We start from the raw sequence: 16,784 nt of genomic DNA, 5'->3' as shown, positions 1-16,784 counted from the left end.
AGTGTGTGTTTTATTTAGGGGATGTTCTTATTAGGGGGGGAGGAATATGTTGTGTATTTGGTTGTCATGGTTTTGTTGCTATGGCAACTGAGTTAGATTATTATGGGTTAGCTCAACCGGTTTCAACCGGCTGAGGAGCTCTCTGTATATATGTAAATAAAATGGAGGTTTTGGTTAGCTGCCTGCTCTCTGGCCTCAAGTGATTGCTTCCTACACCGGCTGCCCCAAGGATATAACAGATCTGGCACTGCTAACAGTGGCTGATTTGTCCTTAGGCCTCTTTTGCTGGTAACTGTAACAGCCAGAGACAAAGACATGGACAGAATCACATCCAATATAAGACTCAAATCCATCCTGCTAGTTTCTGAAGAAGAGACTGGAACCAACCAGGATTTCGAAGCCGTGGAGGCTCTGTTGGAATTGAATGGATCCAAGAAGTCTGATGCATGGGATACAGCACAGCTGAGAGTGGCCATCTCATCTCTCGACTTTTTCTCTGGATGCAAGACAGCTGAAGCCAACCACGTGGCCCTCGGTTCTGACATAGGTAGCTTTAAGGGCTTGACTGGAGGAGCAGAGGGAACCAAAGCTGGACCTCATGAGGCTCCAGTTCCTGGAGCACTTCAACTGTTTTGACTTACTGGAAGCCACAGAAGTCAAGACTGGCCTCTTGGACCTTGGATCCAACAACTCTCCAGATCCAGAGGGATGAGAAGAAGGAGCTGTAATTGAGTCTCTCCGTCCTTGCAGACTCTGAGTCTAAGAGTCTGGCAAATAGAACACCTAGAAGGAGAGCAGCCCTTTCCCATGCACTTGAGGTACCACATGTGGTCGTCAGACATGGGGAAGACAATGGGGCATAAAGTGCACCTCTTGAATCCCACCTTCTTCCTCAGCTCTGCCATAACCTGGAACCAAGCTACGCACTGACTATACCTATACTAACACTAACTAGCTACAAGAAAGAACACTTCAAGCAGAAAGGACTCCCAATCCAAAGAGACTGGAGCGGTTCACTACCATCCAGGCATGCAGCTCGAAGGAACTGAGGTGGTGAAGAGCTCAGGTCACCTCACCCCTTATATCCTCACTCTCAAAACAGTTGGAGATGTTGACGGGTGAGGGGGCACGTGAGTGTACTCTAAGGTACACTGCCAGGTGAGGGTTCTGCTTAGACACCACTAGGCAGAGCAGTACCCATAAGTGGGAATATACAGAGCCACTCAAAAAACTATATAATCTGAGTAATCTTTCATCATGCTGAAGTTTTCTATGCATCTAATCATCTGCAATAGCCTTCTTGGTACCTTTTCTATTTCTCCTATATCATTTTTTAGAAGAAGAGGCAACCATAATGTAATGTAATATTCAAAATTAGAGCATGCCATCCAATCTGTGTACACTGCACAGATATTTCCATTGAGTTGTCCACAATTACACCTAAATCTTTTTCCTGAATGATTTCTAAATTGGTTGTAACTATTTGTATGCATGAACAGCATAGTTCAGACTGTTTATTTCTTTGTGCAGAATTCTCTATGCTTGTCTGACATGGGTCAGTGCTTAAGTGATAGCACTAATAGAGTGGGGATCAGGGCAGGAAAGGTTGGAAGTGGGCTCAATATCCTATATAATTGGCATGAAGGAGCAGCAGGAAGCATTGAATCACACAAGTATATTAAACAGAAATATATTCAAATTAAATTTTTTGTTTGGCCTATGCAAGAATCAGTAGCAAGAATTGCACAAACATTCCCGTGAAGGAAAGAAAGAAATAAAAAACTAAATTCACTATGAATTCAGAGATGCAGAACAAGGGGAAAAAGAGTCCAAAAATAAAAATAATCCTAAAATAAAAACTCACATCTCAAAATTAAAAATCAGCAAAGTCTTTATGTAAATTAATTTTCTTTGTTTTGGTAAGGGCCTGAACTTCCCTCTTAACTCTCTGATGATGGAAATGGAGAAAATGTTTTGCTGAGATCCAAAGAAGTCATTAAAAGTTCTGTCCAAGTCATTTAAAGCTCTGCCTAAAGATGCTCCAAACAATAAAGTGTCATCAAAGGGTGCTTGAATGAGGTTGTTTCTGCTAGTAGGATCTTTATCTGGTGCTGCCTGCCCTGTGTTTTTAAGATTCCAGAATTTTGCATAGGAGTTAGCCAAGAATCTGGGTACAACACAGGCCAAGCTGTATAACAAAGCTGGGAGTTGTCTTTGATTGGCTTCTGATGTTTTTCTGCACTGGGGGTAGGGTGACCAGATAACAAGTGTGAAAAATCAGGACAGAGTTTGAGGGGTAATAGGATCCCATATAAAAAAAGCCCCAAATATCAGTACTGTCCCTATAAAATCAGGACATCTGGTCACCCTAACTGGGGGTTCCTAGCTGATGACTTCTTCTGGGGCTGGGGCTGAGGAATGACACTCAGGGCAGTGCAGACCATGGCTACGTGTGCAATGGTGGCTCTCAGATGAAGAGAGGAGGATCCAAACTCTTATTTGTGAGCACACTTCCAATTTTTCAGCCACAAATCAGAAACTCCAATAGACTTCCTACTGCGTCAGCTGAGGTGTAGGAAGGAAAAGCTGGTCTTTGAAACTGCAGAAAATGTGTAAGCTTTGAGTCCTATTGGGCTTGGTATCACTTTAGTAAAGCTTAGTTAAAGGATCTTCGATTTATTTAACCCACGTCTTCTCCAATGATGCTGTAATAGGAGAAAACATTCTTAGACCCCCTTCAAAATGAAGCTATTTGGGAAGTAGGTGTGGAGAAGAGAGTTTTGACATGTTCAAGGTGGCGTGGATAGAACACACTCATTCAGCCAAATGGGACTATCTTTAATGGCTAAGTCATTGAACTTCAACGCAAGCAGGGGGATCTCTTTTCTTTTGGGTGAAAGAGGGAAAGGATGAAAAGATAGTGGTTGATGGAGGAGGAAAGGAACCAAAAGCCCTCAGCACTGGTGGAAAGGATCAGTTGCTGCTCCCATCAAAGAAGAAGTCTGGGTGGTCAAGTATTGCATTCAGTGATCACTCAGTGCTTAAGGTATCTGAAGGACAGTACTACCCCAGCCACTTTTTACCAGTACACTGTACCGGCCCATACCACTTTACTTTCACACCTGGCTGTTTGTCAAAAACCATCTCTTTAGATTTTATTCCTAATAGACATCAGGGTTACCTGCTTTAAGAAGTGATATTTGCTTTTAAAAATAAGAACCAAGGCTTTTAAAAAGAAAATTAAGAAAAAATATTGTTTAAGAACTTAAACTACCAGCAAAATACCCATACCACTTTAAATTTACAAAAAGTACATGTTTAAAGATATAGAGATGAGTCATGGACCTGTCAAATGCTGGTTGGTTTAACAAAAGATGGTCTCCTAATAAAAGAAATATGCCAAGTGTGGGGATATTCTGGGGCAGTTTTAACATGCCAAGAGTAGGTTCAGAGTCCTGCATTTCTCCTGCAAGAACTGACAGTGACACAACAAGAGTCCTTTAAATTTTTCAGTTCCCTTTTCTGCTTTAGATGTTTGCACTGTTATGTTTACCAAAAGAATAAAAAATAAAAAAAAATTACAGAGGTCCTGACAAGTAAATGAAATAAATGATTTTTCAACTATGTTATTTCACAGTGTATTTTAGTTATGGATTTATGATCTTAACTATTTCCTTGTACTTGTTTAAAAAAGCATCTCAGTTCATCCCAAAGTGTAATTTTAGTCTAAAAAGACTATATAAAAGTAGCAGATTACTCACAAATTAAAACTAGAAAAAAGGAATAAGTGGCTTTCCCATCTATTTGTACAGAACCTAAGTACTGGTTTCCCCCTCGCAGGGTCCCAGAGCCCAGGCTCCAGCCCAAACCCGAATGGCTACACCGCAATTAAATAGCCACTGAGCCCGAGCCCAAGTCAGCTGACACAGGCCAGCTACAAGTTTTTAACTGTAGTGTAGACATATTCTGAGAAGCTGAAATACACTGATTCTGCTACAAAGGCCTTACACTTTCATGGGCAGGGAAGGGGGGAGGGAATTCAATGCCAAAAGAAGTGAACCCCTTCATTTAAATGAAGTGTTGATGCCTGTGTGTTTTAGTTTTACCTCTCAAAACTAGCGTATGTCTGGAAATTCTTGGAAGCTTCAACACTCCCCTCTGGTCCACACCAAAACTTGTGCACTTTGAGCAGCAAGTAACATGATAAATAGTCTCACTAAACCATGTAGGAGATGTATTATTAACAACTTCCTGTTTCAGATGTGATGCATTGGTCTTTTGTGCTGCCATATTGTTTCACAAACGTACATCCAAAATATGCTGCCTACTTTCACGCCCAAGCAGGGTCAAGTGTATTCCATGATTGGAGAATCTGATGCAGAATTTACTCCTTGGCACACAATTGTGCTCCAGAATCCCAGCGCTCTCTTTTTTAATTGTTTCTAGCCTTTATGTTTGCAGAGATAACCTTGACAATGTGAAGTGAGTAAATCAATGCAGTAATGTCTTTCTGAGGGTACGTCTACAGTACCCCCTGGATTGGCGGGTAGTGATCGATCTATCGGGGATCGATTTATCGCATCTAGTGTAGACGTGACAAAATCGAACCCCAAGCACTCTCCCGTCGATTCCGGTACTCCACCACCACGAAAGGCACAAGCAGAGTCAACGGGGAGTGGCAGCAGTGGACTCAGCGCCAAGCACACGCCACGGTAAGTAGACGTCACCTAAATAGGTCAACTTCAGCTACGCTATTCACGTAGCTGAAGTCAGTGTATCTTAGGTCGACACCCCCCGGTGTAGACCAGGGCTGAGTCTACAGAGAGTCTGAAACAATACCTGTAAGAGGTGTAAACTGCTCTGCTCATCTCAATCAGGGCCCCAGGAACTTTGCCTCCTTCTCTCCCCATGAGTGCCAAGGAGTGGAAGGAGTCAGAAGTGTAGGATGGTGGGCTGGGCTGCCCAGGCACAACAGCCAAGGCCCAATGAAGCCAGCTATGTGCACCACTTTCCCTGATACACACTGGGGGTGGAAGAGAGACATTCTTACTCAGACTGCCTTGCCAACATTTTAGGAGACAAAATCCTGGGAATCAAGCTGGGTCACTTGGAGAGCTTAATCAAAATCCCAACCTCAAATAATCACTATTCAATTCAACATCAAGGAGTATTTTCAGCTATAAATGACAGGGTCTGTTTGTGTGTGCTGTGGCAGGGGATAACATGGAGAATAAAGTGTGAATAAATTATTAATATTGGCACTGAATTTAGGGGTTGTTACTGCAGAATTTGGTTCCAGTGCACCTATTGCAGGCCTTGAAATTGTTTATCGTGTTACTGAGAAGGCCAGGCCTCCTAACCCCAATCTGTTGGGAAAGGGGAGGATGCAGAAGTTTCTTCTAGGATGCTGACCCTGGTCTCTGTGGGTTTCATCTTTTATATCAGCCTCTAGATAGCAGAAGTCATAGAAATTTGAAACTTTCTGGATCAGAGGAGTTTTTCAGGCTCTGTATCTACTGCATTAACTTCATTCACTATGCCTATAATTTTAATTTAAGCAAAAACTTACAATCTATCATGTGTCTCACGGTTCTAATATTTATAAACCCACACCAGTACTTATGTTCATTTTCTACAGTAGGCTTTTTCTTTAAAATTTCCCACCGCTGCTACAAAAGGGAGAGTCACAATGATGATAAGAACATTTTTACATAGAAGTCAAGTGTAGACACAGCCAGAGAGTAAGAAACAGCATCAGCTGATAAAAGTTTTTGTTACTACCAACTTGGGCTGGATAAGAATCAGTGGTCTAGCTGAAAGCCTCCATCATTCCTATTATCTATGATGGCTTAAAATGCCCAGGAAAATGTCAAGAAATTCTCATATCTATCAGTGAATCCCATCTGAGTGTAACTATAGCTCAGCCACAAAAAGTTCAGGATACCAGTTTTTAATAATCAAATGATAGCATATCACAATATAATAGTGTTCAGAGAGAAAAATATCTTACCATACCACAGTTTTCCACACATACTAAGTATGGATGCCACCATGAACCTTCCGTTGTCCCATGACTTACTGGAGAAATCCTCATCTAGGCCATTCTTTCTCTTGTAAATGTGCAGGAGAAAATTTAAAAAGCAAGTAAAAATTATAAAAATTAAAATAGGTGCAAACAATATTAGATGCAACACACACAAGATTAGGCTGATATAGTATAAACAGTGGTACTCCACACCAGTCCATTCTTCTAATATGTAAGTCAGCCAGGTCGAGCTAATCATTGATTCCTGCCATGAAGTATGGGATTCACTTTTACTTAACATCTTCTGTTAAAAGAATTAGGCAAACTGAGTCAAACTCTCTTCGTAATCAAAGCAGCTTCTTAACCTTGCCCCTAGAAAGAGAGAACACGCTGTTCATTTATTCCTACTACTACCAGAAAAGTTACAGACATGCTTTTGTTGTATTTAAATTATGTTCTTAATATCCTGTTTTTCTCAAGTGAAGTAGGACTTTGATATAATTATTTTTAAACACATTGCAGTAGTGACAGAGGAAAATCAGCAGAAGAGGGGACTGACTACAGCAGAGGAATCCTGGCAGTGGCCAGTGATGGACCAAGTGTCATGGAAAGCCTGTGCAAGGGGGTAAGGAGCAGCACTGATGGGCATTAGGTGATGGTTAGAGAGAGGGAGCACTGAAAGAATAGCCTGAGATGCAAGAGTTTTTATTCAGAACAAGATTCAATGAGTCATCATCTTGGTGAGCAAATGAGCTGTTCCAGGGCTGAAGATCAAATGAGGCGGGGAGGATGAGGAAATGAGGCTGACAAGGCAGCAACTAATGGGTCAGAGGAGACATGGACACGGAAGGTGTATTCAAAGAGTATGAAGGAGGACTGCATAGAGGCAGTAGGAAAACTAGCAATCAGAGAGGAAGGTGGTCAAGGTATCAAAATAAGGAACCTGCTCCTTCCTACATAGTCCTCTCCCCACTTGCTTCTCTCCCTCCCAATGGAAGCCATTATTAAACCTTTTGAGCTAGGGTTTACAATTTGGCAGGGTGTGGCCTTTGTGTCAATAATGTGCCTTTTGCTATCCCCATGAAAATCCACCCAAATTTGGTGAAGTTATAAGCCTTTGAAAAATCACAGTTCATCCATGCTCAGTAGAGATTTCAAATTTAGCAGCTAAATTACTGTAATATAATATCTGCACTGTGCATGCTCCAGTGCATGGCTAAGCAGGACTCCCCTGGCAATTTTGGATTGGTAATATTTAATAGTCTCACCATAGGAAATATTTCTAAAATTAAGACTACAGGAAAGCTTATATTCAAGGTCAGAAGCTTCTACAAATGCTAATGCTAATAACTGAAAGATAAATAAGCCAAATAAACTGATGTAAAAGTGCAACTCCCACAACTCTTACATTGGAAACCTGCCATGGTATTTGACAAATATCCTTATACAGACACTGTCAACTTTAAGTCAAATCAATTTTAAAAATAGTCAGTTAGAAATAGTTTCAGCTCCTATATGTGCCCCTGACCCCATATGCCAGTGTTTGTGGGTTTTCAATCACATTTTACTCTTTAACTATATTTTCTTCCCTTTGCTCCATGGAAAACCCAACCAAGAGAACCTGACTGGCTGCAAAAGGGAACTGGTGAAACTGTCTATACACAGAATGCAATCATGTGAATGTAGGAATTGCCAGATGGGCCAGTGTTTCATCTGGGCCAGTGTTCTGTCTCTCTCAGTGACCATTACAAGATGCAAGAAACACTGAAGTGGGCATTTATGGAATAACCTGCTCCTAGTCTGTCTTCTTTATACTCTACAGAACACTCATCATTCAGCTAATCCAGGAGTCGGCAACCTTTCAGAAGTGGTGTGCCGAGTCTTCATTTATTCACTCTAATTTCAGGTTTTGCGTGCCAGTAATACATTTTAACGTTTTTAGGTTTCTTTCCATAAGTCTATAATATATAACTAAACTATTGTTGTATGTAAAGTAAATAAGGTTTTTAACATGTTTAAAAAGCTTCATTTAAAATTAAATTAAAATGCAGAGCCTCCTGGACTGGAGGCCCGGACCTGGGCTGTGTGAGTGCCATTGAAAATCAGCTCATGTGCCACCTTTGGCACCCGTGCCATAGGTTGCCTACCCCTGAGCTAATCCAATGCCCATCAATTAGAAGTTAGTTAATCCCTGAAGAATAAGAGTTGATCACTTCCAGTTTTCTTAAATATTACCTAACCTTACTGCAGATGTTCCCTGAATTCATATAAACGTCTAACTGTGTGTGTGTGTGTGTGTGTGTGTGTGCGCGCGCGCGCGCTACTAAACTCTTGTGATGATATATTGTGGCAGTTCCCACATGCTACTTATGCATTAGGTAAAAGATCCTTTTATCCCTTTTAAATGTGAGCCTGTTAATTTCCTTGAATGTCCCATTGTTGCCTTATGAGAGAAGATTGGGTTGAGAGAAGTTTAGCAAATTAGCGCCTCTTTTTTCTCCATCTCTAAACGGTCCCGATCATCCCAACCTCTCTTCCAACACGAGCTTTCTCCTGCTTCTCGGCATCATTTTTGTTTGTTGCCCCTGGCAGAGCCCCCTCCCCTTCTGTCAAATGCACAAACTAAACTAAAGTAACTACTGTACTGGCGCGAGCCGCGCCAGGCGCAGGCACAAGGCGGAAGGAGGCGCCCGCGCAGGGCAGAGGCTGCACCGCAGCCCGGGGAACCGGGACCCTGCGGCTGCTCCGCTGGCCGCGCTCGCTCCCCACCTTGTGCCCTGTCGCTCTCGCGTCAGCGGAGCAGCCGCCGCGTGGAGCCCGCGCCTTAGTCCCCAGCCGCCCCCCGGGACCGAGAGTCCCCCGCGCTCAAGGATTCCTGCAGCTCACCGGGCTCCGGCTCTGAGCTCCGCGCTCCGCTTCGTCTCCAGCGCCGCTGGGTCCCGGCCGGGGGAGCAGGGCCGGAGGGCGGCACCCGGTAGAAGGGCTGGTGCCAGTTTCGGGTGCTTGTGAAAATCGCCCAGAGGCACAAGCGGAGCCCGCCCTATCCTGGGCCCTGCCCCCCTGGCCTTCGGAGCGACCTTGAGCCGGGATTGGGACAAAAAACGGGACGACAAAAGTTCTAGCGATGAGGAGCGCGGGCGCGGACAGCAGCTTAGTCTGCGGGAGCCTCGACGGAGCTACCGCTCTGGTTGGGGGTGGTTTTATTTTGTGGATGGGCGAGCTCGCGCCCAGTGATGAAGAGCGGCCACGCACCTTACAACGGGGTGGTTGCAGCGGCAAAGCCGAGTCACTGTAAGGGTCCTAGTGTAGACAACCACTGTTCCGCTCCCTTCCATCCCCAATGATAAAAACTGGCCCCGAAGGTCATAAGCCTCTGATAGCAGCGTGGGGTATCTTGTTTCTATGGCTCAGCTCTGGCTGAAGCAAGGCGAGGGAGGGAAATGGTCACATACTACAGTATTTCTTTCCAGAGACAGGCTAAGAACTACTAGAACCTTGGCAATATGATTAACATTGGGAAACCAAAGGAAAACAAGTTGTCAATGCTGAATGGCTTCTTTGACCAACTGGATTCCTCAGCGGCATAGGAGAAATGCACTTTCCATTTTGTAAAAAAGAAACATTGTCGACTATGGGCTTGGCTACACTTACAAATTTGCAGCGCTGCAGCAGGGTGTGAAAACACACCCTCTGCAGCGCTGCAAATTGTGGCGCTACAAAGCGCCAGTGTAGTCAAAGCCCCAGCGCTGGGAACCGCGCTCCCAGCGCTGTCCGTTATTCCCCACAGGGAAGTGGAGTACGGACAGCGCTGGGAGAGTTTTCTCCCAGCGCTGGTGCTTTGATTACACTTAGCGCTTCAAAGCGCTGCCGCGGCAGCGCTTTGAAATGCAAGTGTAGCCAAAGCCTTAGGCCTTGGCTGCAGTTGAGAGTTACAGCGCTGTTGGTGGCTTTATAGCGCTGTAACTCACTCCCCTTCCACTCTGGCAAGGCACATACAGCGCTGTATCTCCGTGGCAACAGCGCTGCTTGTACTCCACCTCCCCAAGAGGAATAAAGAGTTTAGCGCTGCTGTTGCTGCTGCTGCGCTGGGGCGCCAGTGTAAACAGGGAATAATCTTAGTACACTGTGACTGCCCTCCGGAAGCTTCCCATAATCCTTTTAACTGAAGATTACTCTCTTTGTTTTGTTGTGATGTCTCTCTTTGTTTTGTTGTGAACTCTGGGCTCCCGGAGATGGTTTTCAAAAACACAAACACATCTCCTGTTTGCTATGAATGAGCAGAGGCATGGGGGGCTCCCTTTGGAATGCCCACAGCTAGTGTTTGCTTGAAGAGAGGGGGAGGGAGGGGGCTTGAGGAGAGAAGCAGCCTGGAGGGCGGGCGGCTGCTTATCTGGTCTGTGAGGAAAAAACAAACAGCTGCTGTTTGCTTTCAGTGAGTGAGAGAGGGGTGGGGGAGGGGGGTGGAACTTGCAAGGCAGCTGCTGACACAGTGTCGGCTCCAAAAATCCACTCTCTTTCTCCCCCACGCTCCCAGTCACACTCCACCCCACCCCACCCCACCCCACCCTTTTGAAAAGCACGTTGCAGCCACTTGAACGCTGGGATAGCTGTCCATAATGCACTGCTCCCAATGCTGCTGCAGATGCTGCAAATGTGGCCATGACAGTGCGCGGGTAGCTGTCAGCGTGGACAGACTGCAGCGCTTTCCCTACTCAGCTGTACAAAGACAGGTTTAACTCACAGTGCTGTACAGCTGCAAGTGTAGCCATACCCTTAGCTGATAAAGCCAAAAATTGAGGGCTTAGCTGCTTTTCAGCTCTTGCTTTGATTTGATCACAAGTGGAAATAAGATATCTGTTTGCATCTTTATCACAAGAGTCTTCCTCTGTGACTAGGTAAAAGCTCCCTTGGCTGGATGATTCTGCAAGGCATGGGTGACTATATATTTATTTTATTCTTTTGGTGTCAAACCCAAATGCCTTTCTTTAGATTTTCTTGAAATGTGCTAATAACTGTTTAAATAAAAACTTGGCCCCCTGTATTGCTATCCCTAATCATTCAAAAATAATGAACCAGACACCCCAAAAATCAGAGTGTTACCAACTCTCATGATTTTGTCATGATTCTCTTGCTAATTATTGTTTTCCTTAAAGCCTCAGCTCCTGGAGTCAAGTGGAAATGTGATGCTTTCAGCCTTCATTCTTAGAAAAATACATTTCTAGTCCTCATGGCTGTGAAGACAGCTTCAGAATGTGACACCAATATTCCCTAAAGTCTCAACAAGCAGAAGGCAAATAAAAACACCAAATCTATTATTTTTACATAATTTTAAAGTCAATCTCATGATTTTTGGTGAGCCTGGTTCATGATTTTTGAACATTTGGGGTTGGCAATGCTGAAATCATGATTGGCTTAAAGTCCATGAGATTTTAAAAACATAAGGTATTGTGAGTTCCTTTCTTTTTGCCTTCTGGTTTCTGAGCTTTTAGGTTACTTTGCTCATCTTTTCATAGATTCCAAGGCCAGAAGTCCCTACATTGTGACCATGTAGTCTGACCTCTGTATAACAAAGGCCACAGAACTGACCCAAAGTAAATCCTAAAGTATATATTTTAGAAAAACATACAGTCTTGATTTAAAAAATAGCAGTCATGGAGAATCTATTACAACCCTTGGCACATAGTTCCAGTGGTTAATTACTTTCACTGTTAGATATTTGCACCTTATTTCCAGTCTGAATTTGTCTAGCTTCAGCTTCCAGCCACTGGATTGTATTAAACCTTTCTTTGCTAGACTGAAGAGCTCATTATTAAATATTTGTTCCCCATGTAAGTACTCATAAACTGTGGTTCTTCTCTGAACTCTCTCCAATTTATCAACACCCTTCTAGAATTGTGGACTCCAGAAGCAGTCACACCAAAAATAGAGGTAAAATAACCTCTCTACTCCTATTTAAGACTCCCCTATTAATGCATCCAAGAATTGTATTAGCCCTTTTGGCCACAGCAGCACATTGGGCGTTTATGTTCAGCTAACTATCCACCATGACCCGCAAAGTCATTGCTTCCCAAGATAGAGCCCCCCCTTCCCCGATTCTGTTAGTATGGCCTACATTCTTCATTCCTAGATGTATATATTCACATTTAGCCATATTAAACCACCTATTATTTGCTTGAGCCTGGTTTACCAAGCAATCCAGATTGCTCTGTACTAGTGACCAGTCCTCTTAATTATTTACTACTCCCCCAACTTTTGTGTCATCTGCAAACTTTACCAGCAGTGATTTTATGTTTTCTCCTAGGGTTTTGGTAAAAATATTAAATAGCATAGGGCCAACAATATATCCCTGCAGGACCTCACTAGAAACACACCCACTCGATGATGATTCTCTGTTTAAAATTACAATTTAAACCTATCAGTTAGCCAGTTTTTAATCCATTTAATACATGCCATGTTAATTTTATATTGTTCTAGTTTTTTAATCAAAATGTCATGCAGTACCAAGTCAAACGCCTTACAGAAGTCTAAGTATATTACATCAACACTATTGCCTTTATCACCCACACCTATAATTTCATTAGAAATAGAAGTCAGGTTAGACAGGATCTATTTTCCATAAACCCATGTTGATTGGTAACAATCATATTACATTCCTTTAATTCTTTATCAGCCACTCCCAGTTGATGTCAGACTTGCAGCCCTATAATTACATGGGTCATCCTGTTTACCCTTTTAAAATATTGGCACAACATTAGCTTTCTTCCAGTCTTCTGGAACTTCCCTAATGTGCCAAGACATAGTAAAAATCAACATTAGCAGTCCAGCAAACTCCTCAGCCAGCTTTTTTAAAATTCTTGGATGAAATTTATATGGAACTGCTGAATTAAAAATGTCTAACTGTAGTAGTTGCTATTTAGCATACTCCCGAGATGAGACTATATGATCTGTTTTTCCCCCAAATATAGAACAAATATTTATTTATTAAACACATCTGCCTTTCCTGAATTGTTATTGCTAGTTCTATCATATCTATCTAGTAATGGACCACTACCATTGTCAGGATTCTTTTTCTTTCTAATATACTTGAAGTCCTTATTGTCCTGAACTTTGCTGGACATAGATTTCTCCTTGTGTCACTTTGCTTCCTTTATCAGTTTTCTACAGGTCCTAGCTTCTGATTTATATTCATTACTATCAACTACCCCTTTCTTTCATTTGTGATATATTATATTTAATAATGAAGCTCTTTTCAAGCTCTTTTTCTTAACTTTGAGTGCTAGAAGCTTTTATTAAAAATGAGAACTGATTCTTATGCAATTGCAGGACTGCGTGAGCTGAGGCTTAAGAAAAGCTCAAACTGTTGCGACATTCGCAAAGTAACAATTTAAATTGTGGAAGTTGACTGCACCGCCTGCCCCTGTAATGCCTTCTGGCACTGACACTTAAATCTTGCCATGTGGAGCTGCTTACCAAATGGCCAGAATAGTGTTATATTGCTAAGGCTGTGGCTACACTTAGCACTTCAAAGCGCTGCCGCGGTAGCGCTGCCGCGGCAGCGCTTTGAAGCGCTAAGTGTAGTCAAAGCACCAGTGCTGGGAGAAAGCTCTCCCAGCGCTGTCCGTACTCCACCTCCCTGTGGGGAATAACGGACAGCGCTGGGAGCCGCGCTCCCAGCGCTGGGGCTTTGACCACACTGGCGCTTTGCAGCACCGCAATTTGCAGCGCTGGAGAGGGTGTGTTTTCACACCCTGCTGCAGCGCTGCAAATTTGTAAGTGTAGCCGAGCCCTAAGAAACACTCTGCGGTTCCAACCCAAAAAGCATTTAAGCATGCGTGTAACTCTAAGCAGGTGACTATTTCTACTGCATGCCTGAATGCTTTGCTCCATTGAGGCCTCAATGACTCGCTTTACTGAGTGAGCTTTTTTGAGCCTTGAGTGAGATGGGATCCTACAAATCTCTCCTTCACAGAGGTTGGATTGTGCAAGTAATGGATAGCACGTAGTTGCACTGCCCCAGGAGCACCTATGAAAGTCACAGTGTAGCTCCGGTTTCCCCCTTGTTCCACAGGGGAAAACAGCTGCCCCTGCACGTCTCCTCCATGCCACCTAGCTGCAGTGGCTGGTGCACTGGGTGTGGTGAGCCAAGCGTCTTCTCCCATCAGTGAGAAGAGGAGCAGCAGCAACTACTCTCTTCAGCATCACCCTGTGTATGGTCTGATGAGGCAGATAATCCATGCAAGGGAGTAGGAGTAATTCTCACTCCCCCGTTAGTCCCATGTGTAAACATACAGCCAGGCTCAACTGCATCCGTAAGTTTATTATATCACCTTGTATGCATAGTCACTCAGGTCACAGATATCCATTCTTCAAATATATGGCATTAAGGGGTAGGCTGGGTCTCCAAGGATAAAAGACGGTTACTCACCATTGTAACTGTTGTTCTTTGAGATGTGTTGCTCCTATCCATTCCAGTTAGGTGTGTGCGCGCCGCTGTTATACCAATAAAAACCAGTAGGATCTTATTAAGAGGGATAAGGCAAAGATGCCACATTTATTGTAAATACCATAACAAAACAAAAGAATGTTTTCCTACTTGTTTCTATTACTACTTATTCCTTATACACACACACACACACATATATTCATCCACACAATCATTCATTCAGGTTCTGTATAGATGTTATAGTTACCAGCCTAGATGTTGCTCATGCCAAGTTACTGGCCAGGTATCTTGGTCATGAGGATGGAGCCGAGTCTGTGTCAGATGCATCTGATGCTCCTGGAGGCTGGCAGCAGAACCATAGACTCAAAGTCCTCAGTCTTTAGAGTCCAGTTTTATAGGGATTTTCCCCTATGTTAGTTCATAGGAGTTGCTTCATTCTGCTGTTGCTAAATCAATCAGCAGATGGCTGGCTCCATGTTATTAGATGTTTTGTTTTTCCTTCCTTTGAGGTGTGGTGGGTGGATTCCAGTTTGCCCTCCGGGGGTCATCTGGTTGATCCCACTTGACACCTTCTTCAGCCGACACTGAATTCTTCAGGCTGGTGACTCCCTAACCATTCATTTATTGTTTAAACTAGGCATGCATTCACATACATTCTCTATCTTAATTACATCTATTTCACTGTTTCTTTACCTTTTGGGGTGTTACCAATTTATGTGAGACTCCCTGTCTTTTAACAAGCAAAGATAAAGTGAGATGAAAACTTACAGAGGGTGGGGGTCTCTATCTATACACTATAACAGCTACTGTTTTGGCTTACTTAGAGATAATTAATGTTTAACAAGTTTTATACCAAGTATCTCTTTGAGCAGGCTTTACACAGACACAGCTGGTGGCTTGCAGGTTAGAAGCTAAATGTTGGGAATCACAAATTTACTTCTAACATAAACCTTAAGTTATAAAGTATTAATTAACAATAAATCAATAAATCATTTCTCATATAAACCATGTTTAATATAAACCTTCTTTAATATCCCTACACCGCAGGCACATTCGTCGGAAGATTTTTACCCTAGCAACACTTGGTGGGGCAGCTGGGCGCCCCCTGGAGTGGCGCCGCCATGGTGCCGGATATATACCCCTGCCGACCCATCCGCCCCTCAGTTCCTTCTTGCCGGCTACTCCGACAGTGGGGAAGGAGGGCGAATTTGGAATGGATATGAGCAACACATCTCAAAGAACAACAGTTACAACGGTGAGTAACTGTCTTTTCTTCTTCGAGTGCTTGCTCATATCCATTCCAGTTAGGTGATTCCCAAGCCTTACCTAGGCAGTGGGATCGGAGTGAGACATTGCAGAAAGCAAAACTGCTGAGTCGAAGGCTGCATCGTCTCTGGACTGTTGGACCAATGCGTAGTGTGAGGCAAAGGTGTGAATCAATGACCAGGTAGCTGCCTGACATATTTCCTGGATGGGGACATGAGCCAGGAAGGTGGCAGAAGAGGCCTGCGCCCGTGTAGAATGAGCGGTGGGATGGCCTGCAGGAACGTGAGCCAAGTCGTAGCACGTTCGGATGCAGGATGTCACCCAAGACGAGATTCATTGGGAAGAGACCGGCATGCCCTTCACACGGTCCGACACCGCTACAAAGAGCTGGGGTGAACGCTGGAAGGGTTTTGTTCTCTCTATATAAAAAGCGAGAGCTCTACGGACATCCAAAGTATGTAGTTGTTGTTTCCGGCGCGATGAGTGCGGCTTCGGGAAAAAAACTGGGAGGAAGATGTCCTGATTGATGTGAAAGGCAGACACCACCTTAGGGAGGAAAGAGGGGTGTGGCCATAGATGTACCTTGTCCTTGTGGAAGACAGTATACGGGGGATCAGCCGTCAAGGCACGAAGCTCCGAGACTCGCCTCACCGAGGTGATAGCGATGAGGAAGGCCGTCTTCCAGGAAAGGTACAGCAGGGAGCAGGTGGCCAGAGGCTCGAAGGGGGCCCCCATAAGCTTGGTCAACACCAGGTTTAGATCCCAGGTGGGGGTTGGGCACCTAACTTGTGGGTACAACCATTCCAATCCCTTAAGGAACCTGGAAACCATGGGGTGAGAAAAAATAGAACGGCCACTTTCGCCCGGTTGGAAGGCGGAAATAGCTGCCAGATGTACCTTTATAGAAGAGACCGCCAGGCCCTGCTCTTTCAGGGACCAAAGGTAATTGAGGACAGTAGGGATAGACACCTGTCCGGGAACTAAGTCACTCTGAGCGCACCAGTGTGAGAAACGCTTCCACTTTGCGAGATAAGTCATCCTAGTGGAAGG

The 16,784-nt window shown here is 43.9% G+C and overlaps 1 protein-coding gene across 1 annotated transcript in view; it reads right to left on the bottom strand.

Annotated features, from left to right (window-relative positions):
* Positions 1-6,326, bottom strand: part of LOC123364524 (transmembrane protein 68-like) — a 45,106-nt gene extending 38,780 nt beyond the window's left edge. The window contains exon 1 of the mRNA XM_045006731.1: positions 6,011-6,326. Coding sequence (XP_044862666.1) covers positions 6,011-6,326 — 316 coding nt within the window. The remainder of the gene's footprint in view (positions 1-6,010) is intronic.
* Between the last annotated feature and the right edge of the window lie 10,458 nt (positions 6,327-16,784).

This window comes from Mauremys mutica, chromosome 2, assembly GCF_020497125.1.
Source record: "Mauremys mutica isolate MM-2020 ecotype Southern chromosome 2, ASM2049712v1, whole genome shotgun sequence".
Lineage (NCBI taxonomy): Eukaryota > Metazoa > Chordata > Testudines > Geoemydidae > Mauremys > Mauremys mutica.
This window is presented reverse-complemented; position numbering and strand designations above follow the sequence as displayed.